The 15076-nt window shown below is 34.6% G+C and overlaps 1 protein-coding gene across 1 annotated transcript in view; it reads left to right on the top strand.

Annotated features, from left to right (window-relative positions):
- The first annotated feature begins 2449 nt into the window (after positions 1 to 2449).
- KIAA0825 (KIAA0825 ortholog) overlaps positions 2450 to 15076 on the top strand; it is a 355397-nt gene continuing 342770 nt past the window's right edge. Inside the window, exons 1-2 of the mRNA XM_012644751.1 lie at positions 2450 to 2580; positions 14844 to 15012. Coding sequence (XP_012500205.1) covers positions 2450 to 2580; positions 14844 to 15012 — 300 coding nt within the window. The remainder of the gene's footprint in view (positions 2581 to 14843; positions 15013 to 15076) is intronic.

The following is a 15076-nucleotide window of genomic DNA, read 5'->3' as shown; positions in this document are numbered from 1 at the left end:
AAATAAGGTTTAAAATTAGATTTGACTCCTGTAATCTGTGTTATATACCAAAATACAGTTTTAACTCTAAAATAATTTATAGATAATACTCTTTAAATGATATAAATGCAGTATAAATTTAAACTAACATTTATAGTATATATAGCTCAGCTGTATGTAGAAGAGAAAAGCAGAACAGATTAGATAGATAGATAAATAAAAAATCATGAGACTATTTCATAAGAATTTCTTATAGGACCAATCTTGGCCAAAGTGTTCTATAGGGCTTATGACTTTATATTATTTAATGTTATATTTAATTTGCCAACATTAGCATTCAAAAATATTTATATGTCAAATAAGTAGTCGGTCTCTACTGCATTAGCCCACACCTATTTGAAAAGATTCTACATCAAATTTTGAATGTTCAAAGTCTCATAAGTTTTTGCATATTTGCCTTAGTTTAAGAAATTAAAAGATAGAAAATTCTGAAGGTGGAGAACTAAGCACACATATTTACTTTTCTTCCCTTCTGAGATCCTATTGAAATGTCAGTAAAGACATATAGAAAAGCAACCCTGAAAGAAATATTATGTTCTGTTGGGATGTTTCTGGAAGAGAGAAAGTAGAGAGGTTCAGACCAATAAAGAAACTGGAAACATGGAAACCACTCTACAACATGCAAAAGAATTAGTTGCTATAGTGTAGTAGGAGCCACTCTCTGGAGTAATGTCAACTTCAGAGACAAAGAGTGAAATAGGCTGCAGGGTAGTCATCAAGTAGGGAAGAAGCTAAAGAAATGTTTAAGAGCAGCTAAACAAGTCAGCTCCTTCTTTGTATTATGCTATAGCGTTTGCTTCCTTGAAGTGTTTTCAGAACACTAAATATAGCATGGGTATTAACCACAGTGTGAGAGCAGAACAGAATTCAAGTTACTTCTGGATCTCTGCCAAGGCCTAAGAGAGAACAAATAGGCAGATCTATCCCAAAGTGAAAAAAAACTAAATTATTCTACTTGAGTTATAATTTACTCTTGATCACTTGTTCAAATCATCAACCATGTGCTTGCTTTTGTTCACAAGTCCTAAAGAGAAGCCTACCCACAGTTATGTACCATCCATTCACACAGTGTCTGAATCAACCTTCATGCTCTGGAGGGATGGACCTTTTGGATAAAACAACTCCTGTAACAGTAGAGAAAAGCTTTGCTAGATCCCAACATGTACCAACTTGGTCTTTTGTTGATAAATAAGAATGGACAACCAAGGATCATTTAGACATTTTAGGCAAATCGATAACATGAAAGAGAAGACTTGAGATTAATCGAATGAATGGCAATGGCAGAAGGGCTAGTTGTGTACTGGAGATTGATGATCTCCATCCCTAGTGTAGAGTTTTCCTGGAATCAGCTGCCTAGCCAGTGAGAGAATTTCCCAGTCACCGCTGCATCCAGGTAGGGTCATGTGACTAGCTCTCACCAGTGAAATATGAGTAGATGTGATAAGAGTCACTTCTTGCCCAAAGTAATCAAGAAGCTAGTTTATTTTTCCACTTATCTCTTCTCCCATGGCTTCTTCACTTCTTTCTTCTACTCCAGCGTCACTTCCTCAGAGAGACCCTCCTGATATTTCTAAATAAAATAGCTCACACCCTGCCCATCCAACTCCATCACTCTCCATTGCCCTGCTTTACTTGTCCTCACAGCACTTCTCACCAGGTGATCTTTGATAAAATGTATCTGTTAATGTGTTTTTTTTAAAATCTATCTTCCCCCCCAGAATAAAAACTCCATGAGGGCAGGGACTTATTTCAGCTATATCCCAGCCTCTACAGCAGTGAGTGCCTGTTACCTATCGAACATTCAGTAAATATGTAGAGGATGAATGAATGAATGAATGAAGCTTCCATAGTGGAAAAAATGCATAGACCTCAAGAAAGGGTAGCATATCCTTCAGTTTTCAGTCAGTTATAAATACGTTGTCAAGGGGTGCTAGAGGAACTCAAGAAAAATTTTGTCTTCTTCACATATAAATAGGCCCAGAGGGGTGAGGCTTTAAAAAGTATGAGGCTGCAGTTTCCAGGGCAGAATATTGACAAGGGTAGAACGAAGGTGTTAAATTCTTGCGGCACCCCCTCTTGTTCACAGTAGTCTGTGTGCTTTGTGATTTCCTTAGCAGTTCTTAGTTACAGTGAGGAGTGGCAGGATGCTTAAGTACTCTCTGAGGGTTGCTGTTTTGTTCAGCTTTCAAACCATAGAGAAGTGCGAAAATTAGGTCATACCTCATGAAATTTAAATAACAAAGCACTCCACCTAGTTTAATAATACCCTAGTTCTCCCATGGCTATATTTCATTGTGCCTATAAGTGGGAATTATTATTTTCAGTTTAGTATCACAACTTGAGGTGGATTTCTCCCTCCCTCCATTTTGGGGGAACTGACATGTTTTATTATTTATTCTTGTTCCTCAGAATGGATTGGGATGATGAATATTCCCATAATTCATTTGACCTACATTGTTTGTTAAACTCATTTCCTGGAGACTTGGAGTTCAAGCAGATCTTCAGTGACATTGATGAAAAGATTGAACAAAATGCGACAAGGTAAATATTGCTAATTATTTAAAGCAAATTGTTTTCATATTTCATTTATATGAAATTTACCTAGTCTGGTTTTAGTGTTTCCTGCTCTTAGATAGTTTTAGGTTTTAATTACCATTAACTTTCCTGAAAAATATTGATTAGATCCCCCCTTAAAATTGAACATGATTGTCTTTATCACATTAGTAGTTTTAATAAGACTAGAAAATGTAAGCATTATCTTCAGTAGGCAAATTAAAGTTTATTGAATTGTTGCTAATGATTTCTTAGAGTTTGCCAATATTGATGTCCTGGATTTTCATTAATATGTTTAAAGTTAAGCATTCTCCTTTGAAGGATAAGCACAGAAATTAAAATTTTGAAATTAAGATATTAAAATGAAAGGTATTATAAGGCCACAATTTCTTGAGTTGCTGAAAACAGAACATTAAAAATTTTTTTTTGCATAATTGTCATTTTAAGACTCCTCCTCACTTAAGTAGGAGACTAGGGACTCCATAGAGAGTAGCTTTATCAGATTAGTCTTCATCACCTACCCCAAAAGGTAGTGTTTACCATATACTGGGGGAAGCAGGGACAGCTAAGCAGTTTCCCACTAATACATGTTCTTTGATAGAAAGGACTCTTCGTATGTATTTGTGGGCCCTATAATCAGTCAGTTCACTTATTTGAATCCTTTTGTTCAAAGGTTCTAATTCACTTCCTGTGAGTTTTTACTGTGCAAACCACAGTAAAAATTTCTATTGTGCAATGATGCATAGCATTTCCTTTTTTAAAATTTGAGGTATAGTTATATTGAATTTTCAAAGAAACTGAGCCAAGCAACTAAAATGTTCCTGTGATATTTTTCCTCCTGTTTTACATGAGAATAGTTAATTCTTTATTATAACAATGGGCATAAATAACTTCAAAAGGCAGCATATTGTTGGGGAATTATACTTAAAGACAAAATCTTCTCTCATCCCAGAAATCCTATCCATGAAGGTAATAAAGAAAGAAAACATTTTGATTCTTGAATAAGCATTAAACCAGAATATGATATGCATCACGGGCAATTCCCTAAAAGATTACAGAGACAGAAAGGAATCTCACCCTCATATAACCGAGCAGATACAACTTACATTACATGTTGTCACGATAAACAATCACTGGTCCTCAAGTAAGAAGACTCGACTGCGCATTTTGTCACACAGTTCATCCTAACTTCACCATGGTAATTAGGGAGACCACCTGTGTTAGCTAATTGGCTTTATCCTGAGGAGAAATAAACTTCTTATATCTTTTTGACAGAAGGTAGTTTTGCAAATTGGAGCAAGGTGCCCACTGAAGTTAGAGCGTATTCCCACAGGAACTGGGAGATAGGGGAATGATCTCCCTTGATGTCTGCATTTCAAACAGATAGCTCCCAGGTTTCTGGAAGGACATTCTTGGGTCACAAAGCTGACTGAAGGCCTGCTGACAAAAGGCATATCTAGTCTTCCGAGGGGTACATGTCAAGAAGATGAAAAAGTACTTATGATTACAAGTTTTCTAAGGTAAATGCTCTAGGAAAAAGGAGAGGAGAGAAAGCATTTCCTTCATTTTCAATAGGAAGAATTAAACCTCTTATTTTTAATTTATATTTGCCCATATATTGTATATATTTTTAAAAGATAGCATATATATGACTTAACCATACTGAGAATATATATTTGATATTTCATATAAATATGAAATAACTGTATTAAACCTTAGTATAATTATATATTTATGTAACTTTTATATGTTTATATATTGTGTTACACAGTTTCTAATCCAAAGGAACTTACAAATGAAAATAGTACTCACTTAAATAGGTTAACAAGTCATTTACCTGAATTCCAGAGATGGTTATATTTGTAAAAATTGGAATATTTTTAAAAAGGTAAACTTTTTCCTTCACAATGGCATTTAGGCTCCATCAAAACAAAACAAGTCACTGAACGCTGATGTTTTTGTTATAGACTGCTTCAATTTTATTTGCTAAACTATCTATACTTAATTTCCTGCCCTACCTGGTCAATACAGAATCATATTTAAAATAAAACAGTGATTAAAATGTTGTATTTTGTATTCATAAATTATTATTAGGTCGAAACTCAGATGTTAGTATTAAAAAGAAAATATAGTATGGGACATAAGGATATAATTTTTAAATTAAAAATATTTTATTGCCCATATATTAAAGGAACCTAGAGCAGAACCACCTCAAGTGACCATTGATCTTCACAAGGGATAAAATAAGGAAGTAACTGTATGTGCTGTATGCTACATTTAGAATCAAGTCTATTTTTCATCAAATTCAATTATGTTTTTATTATACTCTAGAGAATAAACATAATAGTATAGGGTATATATATTTTTAAAAATAAAATACTGAATAATAACTGTGGTTCAGAAGAGTGTAAATCATTTATGCACTCATTTATTGCCTCCTAACAGAATAGCTTTTAGAAAATTGTATGTCATGACGAATCAGTTATGCCACACTTACACTGCAGTAGTTGAATTACCCTTGGCATTTTTGTATTCTAACAGTTCTCTTTATCTCCCAATGGTGTACACTGAATAAGTAATGAACATCTGTATGGTATGGGTTTTCCTCAATACTTTTAAAAGAAAAAAAACATTAGTAATTCATTTTTAAATATGGTATTTTCCCTTACATTTGAATTTTTAAAGTTGTATTTCTAGCAGTGACCCTGACATCTAGTGCGAATTCCTTCCCTCTTCTTAATATCATCAGGTTTTATGAGCCACAGGGTCTGTCGCCTCCCCAAAGCAGTGATTCACCAGAATGGACCAGGGTGCCCAGAGGTCACTGAACCTTCACTTGCCCTTCAGGAGAGGCTGTCATTCTCTCAGACCATTTTCACTTTTACATCCTCATTTTCAGTCAAGTCAGAGCTGGGTGACTCCCAAGTCTGACAGTAGAAATCAGTGATGGTGAGTCCTTTATTTTGAACACATATCAAAATTGGTAATAAGAGGATAAATAATCTGCCAAAGTGGAATGCTATGAATGTTATATCCACAAATTTAGTTAGTTCACTAACTGCAAATGGCACATAGCATTGAAATAATTTTTGAGTTGACTAGAACTTATTAGTATAACAAGATATTGAGATATAGAAGTTCTCTTGGGCTCACAATAAGACATAGAATGATTTTTTTTCCTCTTAATGTTCAGTTGGATAGATACATCTTAAGAGTTTATTTTACTTTTCTATTTTCTAATTATAGACAACCTCTGTGTGTATTGCAGGAAGTAAGTTTTGCTACTGATACAAGATGACTACTGTTTTTTAATTTAAAGAAAAATCAGGAAGTGCTACTAGGGATAATACCATTTGTATTAATCCAGGAGATGTAGGGGGAGGAGGGACATTAACTTTGCACTGTGAGAAAATATTGGAAAAATGGTTTCTATAAATTTAACCATGCTTATTAATGAGAGGATACATATTCTATAGATTACACTTATTTTTCACATAATGCTTAACTTTTTTGAGTTTATACATGAAACTTTTCTTTAGAAAATACCTTTAGAGTTTTGCACACGATGGCTTACATGTCTAGAAGAAGTAACCAAAAGAAATCTGTAAATAATCCATCAACCTTGGACTTCTCGTGGTAGAGCCACAAATCTATTGTAGATATATTCACATACACATCTTAATATATTAATATTTTATAGCCATGGCAAATTATATAAAATGCAAATTAGTCATTTCGAAGGCTTTATTATGTATTATTTCTGGCAGTATTTGGCACTTATTTAATAATGAGAGAATATAAATTAATATAGGTTCCTTTTTGTAACTCCCTATGTTTGTACTTCAGTTTTGTGTTTGTTTACCCTTATACTCCATCTCACAAAAATTCCTACCTCTTCTCCCATCCTGCTGAGCAAGACAAGGCCACATAGAAATAAACCTGAAAGGGGCTACTTTCTCCATCTGTTCTTGAACCCAGTGTAAGACCTAAACAGCCACTTTCCAATTTCCTCTGACTGGGCCCCTTCCAGCCCTCTTATCCTCCCTAGAATTAAAAATGCAACCCAGGCAGACAGCATGCTGGACATCAGTGGCTTAGCAGCCTAAACTTTCCCTGGCCCCATCATATTTCCTACTTTTTAAACTTCTCCAGTCTTCCCACTGAAGTTCTCAACATGAAGTCCAGTGATGCTTGCAGATAGAGGTGGTGAGTGGGAAGAAGAAAAGTGCCTCTCTCTATCATGGTGGCCTATTGAAACGCTTTCTCTTCATCATTTTCTGTCACTATTAACTACATTATTTTGAATGTCTATGGTGGTCCTTGCTTCTTTCTCCATCATCCTGCATTGCTCATTGCTTACCTTAGACCTCTGCTTTAGGAGGCTGGGATGAGTGAGGTGAAATGCAGAGTCAGTAGCTCCATCAGATGATGGTTAAGAGATTCTTTCAAGTAATATGTACACTTCAAGTGTTTGACATTTTTTTAAAAGCGCTGTATAGCTTTTATTTTTAAGCATGTTAGCTTTACCTACTCCAGGTCAAATAAGCATAAGGCTATAAAGAATAATTATTTGAGGGTATTCCTAAAGTATATTATTATAATTATCTTTCCATGGGAAATAAGAAAAGGGAAGCAAGTGACTACCTATCTCTGAACTATTATGATAACAAAAGTATGAATAGTATTGCACTGAAAATCTAGACCTGATAAGGAGATTGAGCCAATAATAGTTGGGCCACTATTTCCCAGAAAAGATCTTAGTTAATGTGCCAGTTGGAAGTAAGCCCCTACTCCTGATGTAACAACCTGGGCTGCCCCATGAAGGCCTGGCCCAGCTCTGAGGGCAAGAACATTATAAGAGGATCAGAGCCCTGATAACAGATGTGACTGCTATGGCTGGCTCATCTTTCTTGTTGGATGATGCCTTGAGATTAATATAACCCCATCAACTTTCCCTGGAAAGGAGCCTAGACTAATTGTCTATCACTGTATTTTTCACTGCCTTAAACAGTCCTGGCACACAGTAGGCAAGAACAGCAGTCCCCAACCTTTTTGGCACCAGGGACTGGTTTCATGGAAGACAATTTTTCCATGAACCGGTGAGGGGTGAGGGAGATGGTTTGGGGCTAATTCAAGCACATTACATTTATTGTACAGTCAAACCGCTCTGCTAATGATGATCTGTATTTGCAGCCACTCCCCAGCACTAGCATCACTGCCTCAGCTCCACCTCAGATCATCAGGCGTTAGATTCTCATAAGGAGCACACAACCTAGATCCCTCACATGGGCAGTTTACAGTAGGGTTCACGCTCCTATGAGAATCTAATGTCACCATTGATCTGATAGGAAGTGGAGCTCAGGCAGTGAAGACAGCAATGGGGAGAGGCTGTAAATACAGATGAAACTTCACTGGCTGCTTGCTGTTCACTTCCTGCTGTGTGGCCCGGTTCCTAACAGGCCACTGACCAGTACTGGTCTATGGCCCAGAGGGTTGAGGACAGCAGGGCTAGAAGACAGTCAATAAATATGTGTTAGGTATGTTTGTTAGGAACCTATTGTGTTTGCTTTATCTTGAACTAATGTGAAGTTAGGTGAGTGGAACATAGTAGGAGAAGCTGTCTTCAAATTGATTTTTCCTTTTCTTTCAGTATTTTGTATTTTTATAAAAGTAATACATACCAAAGGTAAAATTTTAAATAGTAGGGAAGGGCAGGGATGAGGAAATATTCCCCCACTCCTAGTCTTGTTCTTTAGAGGGAGCCTATATTGGTAAATTATATAACTTTCTAGAATTATTCTGTACATACGCATGTATGTACCACGAAATACATTTTTTTCACAAATGGGAGTTACATGTATGTGCTGTGAATAGATTTTTTTTGCTTAGTATATTTTTAAAAAATCTCCATATAATCCTACCTTATTTTAAAAAATTTTACTTATATGGGTATACAATTCGTTAAGCCAATTCCCTCTTCATGAGCATTTATATTATTTGTAGTCTTTCTGCTATTACTGTACACACATGCATGAGTGTGTCCTTCCATCCTTATGAGATTTTATCTATGAAATCGTTCTTAGAAGTTGTACAATTAGCTGTTGTAAAATTGTTCTCCAGCAGTGCTGCAACTGTCTTCTCTCCCATGGGCAGTATATAACGATGTATGCTGTATGACCTCATACCCTGACCATAGGTTTTATTAAAACCCTCATTTTGTAACTTCTAGTCAAATGTGATGTCTGGTTAAATGATTGCTTTTATCAGGACAGTAGGTGATCAAGATGTAGATTAGATGTGTGCCCAGATCTCTCTTGATTCTCTTTATTACATATGCTCTTGCCCTCTCTTTTTTTCTATCTCTTTCTTAGGAAGAGAATCCAAGGAATTGGCACAGAGTAAATGCTGGTGCAGACCCCCCTACTTTTCTCATCCTGATTTCAGTTTATATGGTTCTGTTGGGATAAAACACATTCTGACTTTAATAAGTTGTGCTGAAATTACTGGGTAAGCCTCCACAGATTAAAAAAAAAAAAAAAAGCAAGCACATTTCCTTATTCTTGTTTGTCAGGGGTATTAAATTATAAAGTCCTTATATCCCTATAGAACATTTCTGGAAAATTCTCTCAATATTATTAACATAGCCCTGTGCCACTTCGGTCTTGCTCCTGTTACTACAGTTTATGAAAAGTGATCCAGGTCAGATATAAATTTAGGAGAGAAAAGAAGAACTCTAACCATGTGTTGGGATATAATGCCAGGCTCCCTCCTGTGAGTACCAGCTCACCCTGATCCTGCCAGTACTACTCTGCCATTGACAGGAATTCTGGGGAGTATTTCACAATTAGTTGACTCTTTTGAAAGTGCTTTAGACTTTTTAGGTTGACACAGGCCTACACTGGGTCTGAACTTTCTTGAAGCAATCTGGACCATACAAGAAAGAGCCTCTCTAAACTTTTGTGGTGAGATTGGTGATATAAAGCAACAAATCAACAGACGGCCCTGATTCTAAAGTTTCTTTTCATACTGTGTTCCTCATAGTAAATTCTGAAGAGCTGATTAATATTGAGCTGGTATATTAATAATGGGTGGGTTAACAATGGATAGGAATCTTGAGAGGCTATTAATATATAGTCCAGAGGAGAGATGACAAGGGCCGGAGCCAAATCTTTCACAAAAGGAATGGAAAAGGAGGGACACATATGAGAAAGATGTAAAGAGATAATGTTAACAGGATTTGGTGTCAAGGGTGTTTTTTCCTGAAAGTATAGTTACAACTTTTTGCAATAACTAAAACCTCCATGACATAGAAAACAGTTCAGCATAAATGTTAAATTTCTTACACTTTTTAGCCAATGAAGTAGTTTTTTCAGGAATACTTTTTTTGACCTTTTAAAAAATTTTATCCAGAAGTGTCTTTGTCTCAGGAAAATAAGTTTCGATTCATGGCTTATAATTTAATTACATACTAGTTTTGATACATCAGCCATCTTCCCTATATTATTATAATTACCTGTTAATTCCAAGGAATTTTAGTAATCTAGGTAGATAAATTGGGCTTATCTAAAAACTAGAAAATTCTATGTACCTCATAACTATTTATTTGTGCTTTTAAACACTAAAAGCACAGAAATATAAGAAAATTGCAATGTAAATGTAAAAGAGTTGAGAAGACTTTTCCTTAAACCAAACTTACATTGTGGGTAAAAAGTAGAAGCAAGAGCATCAAAAATATAAAAGCTTTTTAAAATTTTATTTAATGTTTGGATATCTATGGTAATACCTATTGTATCCCATACTATAAAAATAATCTTTAAACTCTGTCATGATACCTCCACCCTGATTCAGAAAATAAAAATTAAAAAAAAAAAATTCTAACATTTAAAGCATGAAAGCACACGTATGTATTTTCTACAACCTTTACGTTAAAAAAGTTCTCATAATTTTTACCAATGGAACCTACCTTTTTTCTTTTTAACTATTTTGTGGCTGGATAATAAAGACTGTCTTAAATCATGTAAGAGCTTTTACAATAAGCTTAAGTTTCAAGATTTTTTGTTATACTTACTCTCTTTTCTTTTTCTCAATTTTTTTCCCTATCCGCAGCTATACCAGCCCAATATTAATCAGCTCTTGGGCAGCTGCTATTACTTAATGTGGTCTATTTAATTGAAGGACATTTCAATTGTTTGTAAGTCAGATAGTGCATATATACCAACGCACATACATATATACATACATATGTATATGTAGTTCTGGCCATAAAAATAAATTTTTTATTATCCAAATAAATACAATTTTCAAGTGAGACAGCAGGGAGATTAAATGATGAGCACTGAATTCTGAGGGGTCAAGTGTCAAGGAATTTTAAGTACAGTGATAACATAAATTTTCTTAAGCCAACAACATCCTTACATATAATCTCCTCTTCTACAAGGAAAAGCCTTTTTTTTTTTTTTTTTTTTTTTTGAGACAGAGTCTCACTGTGTTGCCTGGGCTAGAGTGCCGTGGCGTCCTCCTAGCTCACAGCAACCTCAAACTCCTGGGCTCAAGCGATCCTCCTGCTTCAGCCTCCCGAGTAGCTGGGACTACAGGCATGCGCCACCATGCCCGGCTAATTTTTTCTATATATATATTTTTAGTTGTCCAGATAATTTTTTTCTATTTTTAGAAGAGACGGGGTCTCGCTCTTGCTCAGGCTGGTCTCGAACTCCTGACCTTGAGAGATCCACCCGCCTTGGCCTCCCAGAGTGCTAGGATTACAGGCATGAGCCACCGCGCCTGGCGAGAAGCCTTTTTACACTTCCCATAAGTACTTTTAGTGGCTTCCTCCTGTGTACTCCCTTAGCACGTTGTACACACCTGTGATCAAGTCTTACCGTATTGTAATTATTTATTTACGGGTCTATCTCTCTCACTAGACAGAATTCCTTTAGGGATGGGATGATGTCTTATTCGTGTTTGAATCCCTAGTATATATCACACTGCCAACCACATATTCAGTATTCAGCTAATGTTTATCAAATATAATGTCTTCATTCAATAAGCAATTTTTACAGTCAAGGAATCTAGGAGTGAATGTTGAATGAGAAAATTACCATCAATATCCTTTAAAAAAACATATTCCATATTACATTTTAAAAATGGTTCATAAATTGATTTATACACAGTCTCTCAGTAATATACTCACTTGCACACATCATTAACTTAGATAATTCAAAGTCATTATAATTGAAGTTCCACATTGGGGTTCAAATTTATTGAGAAATGTTGAGACATATGAAAAGGCATAAAGACTACTATGATAAATACTCATGTGCCCACCGTCCAGTTTAAGAAATAAAATATTACTAGTACAGCTAAGCTCCCTTTACCTCTCCCCAATTTCATCCTGCTTCCAACCCCACCCTGCTAGAGGGGGATGTTGATCATTGTGGTATATTTCCTTACGCTTTTACTACCTATGTTTATAATCCTGAACAATATATAGGATTATATGACATGTTTTCAAACTATTGTAAGGATAGTATCATACTGTGTATGTATTTATTTGTACTGTTTTCCTCTCAATATTATATTTGTTATATTCATTCATGTAGATAAATGTATTCCTATTTCATTTATTTTCATGGCTCTTTTCCACCAAAATGCACTATTCAATCATTTAAATATTTTCCTGTTGATGGACATTTAGGTATTTCCAATGGTTTTAATTTTACAAATAAGGCTAAGAATATGTTTTTAAAAGTCCTTGGTAAGCCAACTACTGTGGTAAATTAGGGGATTTAAACTATTTAGGGAATAAAGTCTACTACTATTTTTAGACTCTTTACATTTTGCCCTTATGTTTGGGGTCTAACAATAAATGTGCTAATTAGATTTCCATTTATTGAATTACCTTGGTTATTTTTTCATGACTGACTTTGCGTCTAAAGAAAATTTGAATCAACTTAAACAGAAAACATTTAAACTAAAATAAAGACAAGTTACCATGTTATTTCAGAAAACCTAGATTGAGATCTCATATCATCTAAGTCTAATAATATATAGAATTCTTCTAACCCCAGATTACTATCCCCATCAGCAATATTTGAAAAATATTTGAAAATATTACCTTTTAAATGTTGGAAATTAATTTTTAATTTAAGTTTGACCTCAGTTAAAGAAGATAAATTGTCAGATTACATACCAAACTGTATCTTAAACTTTGAAAATATTTCTTTTGTATAATAATTGGACAAGAATTCCCTAGACTTCAAATAATTAAGTTTTTAGAGCAAGATATATGGACAGTGGTGAACAGCAAAACAATAAGATATTTAGCCAACTAAAAACAAAATCAGGTATGCATAATGAGTTTTAAAATTTGTGACAAAATGATTATAAAAGTAAACTGGACTACCTTAGTTTGTATCAATGAGGGAGGTCTCCTGAAATGCAACTATCCAATTTCTTTGTGAATGTTTGGACAAATCACTAAAATATCTAGCCCACTAAAGGCTTTACCCTATTTATAAATTGTAGTTATTGGCCTTAACCCAGATTCAGATGTTACAGATTAGCCTAAAATCTGAGTCCTGATTGAAACAGATTTAGGTAGACTAACCGCTGAGACTTTCCAATTCACCTTGCTGTAATCTATTTGGTTTCATTGAATGAGACACATGAGGATGCTATAATAAAAACCTTTGATAAGGAGTCCCTAGAGTCAAGGTGTATGCTTAGGCAGGGCATTGTATTTCACAGTGCATAGAAGTGCTTACGTTAAGAAAATACATGCCAATCTCTTGTCAGACTTAGAACTGGTGTTTCTGAATAAGACTGTCCCTTCAGGAAATTGAGTGGCCTGTGGCCAGAGGAGGTATTGTTTTTCTTTTAAGTTCTTTGTTTTCATGAAAAGGCTCTTTGATTCTCAGAATATATTTGTTTCAAGGTAGTTTAGTTTGAATTCACTCATGCTCAGAAGTCTGAAAAGCTTAAACTTTTACAGTGTATGTTTTATAGGCAACCCACACCTGATGAATTTTGAAAAGTCTTTCTATGTCATCAGTTTTAATAATCAGAGCTTGGTTTCTAAAACCTACCTGGTTCTATCATATGGAACCTATAATTAATAGCAATTATATTTTCAAAACAGTAACTTTACCTCGTAGTAACAAATCTTTCTTAATACTATTAAGAGACAAATGTGTAGCTGTCAATTTTGAGTGAGGGGATTCAGTTTCAAAGGAATTTGCCTGTTTATAAGCTTTCTTGAAGTTTAGATATGCTGCCATCGGGTGGTAGTAATATGTCGTGTCCACGTGGCTCTTCAGATGGCACTCTGCTAAAGGTCACCAGTTCACTCCACAAAGATTTATAATCATGAATGTGCAGAATGGTATATGGAAATTAAAATAACGTAGTGTATCTGTTATTTTTATCAGAGCTAAGGTTACTTTGAATGGAATTTTTAAAACAGATATATATTATAAGATTCAATTGGACATGTTTTCCTCTGTTCTTAGTTTATCTTTTTTTTTTGGTAAGTAAAACATTTCATCCTATACCTCGTAAGCATTTAGAAAAATAGAAAAATAAAGTTGAAAGCTTAACTGTATATATCATATCACCCAAATGTAATTGCTATTAATCCTTTGCTTCATTTCCTTCCAGTCTTTTTTTTTATTTGCACTTTTTAGTATGTTTTTATTTTTGTTTTTTGGAGTTGAGTTGGATAGCAGGAAAGGATACTTAGTTTTAGTAACATTGTATGTACAGCTTGTGTCTTTTACAGCTTTTAAAATTACAAGCTCTTTGTAATGGCCTTATGACTTCTTAATATTCCATTGATTGAAGTTTCCCATAATTTATATTCGCCTCTTGGTAGACAATGTACGTTTCTGATTTTTACCGTCATTGAGAGTTTTTATCTCTGCCTCCCATCTACTGCCTATCAAGAGGGCCATTATTGCATTGCATCTATTATTTTTGTTTCAACATGAAAGAATTTCTAATTCATCCCTGAGTAGCTAGATATTTTATATTTCCTCCATTGCATTTTTTACTGCCAGAAAATTTGAACTCTCAGTTTTCAACTATGAATATAAATGTATAGTCTCTTTGTTATTATTTTCATATCATATGAATGTTTTATAATTTTGTAAGTAATACCCAACCAGGTACCACATATAACCTCAGGGCCTGTTATATTATGAGATGGAGCCATTACCTACTTCCTACCAAAATAATTTTTCTTCTCTTTTTTATAGCATAGAACATTGCATTAAAGAAATACAGACTGAAGTTAATAAACAGTGTCCAGATGTGCAGCTGCAAACATCAATTGACTGCTTTGAATGGCTAACTAACTATAATTATAATATATCTAAATCACCTTCCATTCTCCATGGAGAGATGATAAAATTCCTCAGAACACTGGTAAAAAAAAAAAGAATCTTTGTTTTATAATAGAGTGGGGTGGGTGAACAAGGAATACAATTCA

The sequence above is a fragment of the Propithecus coquereli genome, unplaced genomic scaffold (genome assembly GCF_000956105.1).
Source record: "Propithecus coquereli isolate 6110/MARCELLA unplaced genomic scaffold, Pcoq_1.0 Scaffold22, whole genome shotgun sequence".
Lineage (NCBI taxonomy): Eukaryota > Metazoa > Chordata > Mammalia > Primates > Indriidae > Propithecus > Propithecus coquereli.
The sequence above is the reverse complement of the archived record's forward strand: the minus strand, read 5'-3'. Positions and strand labels throughout refer to the sequence as shown.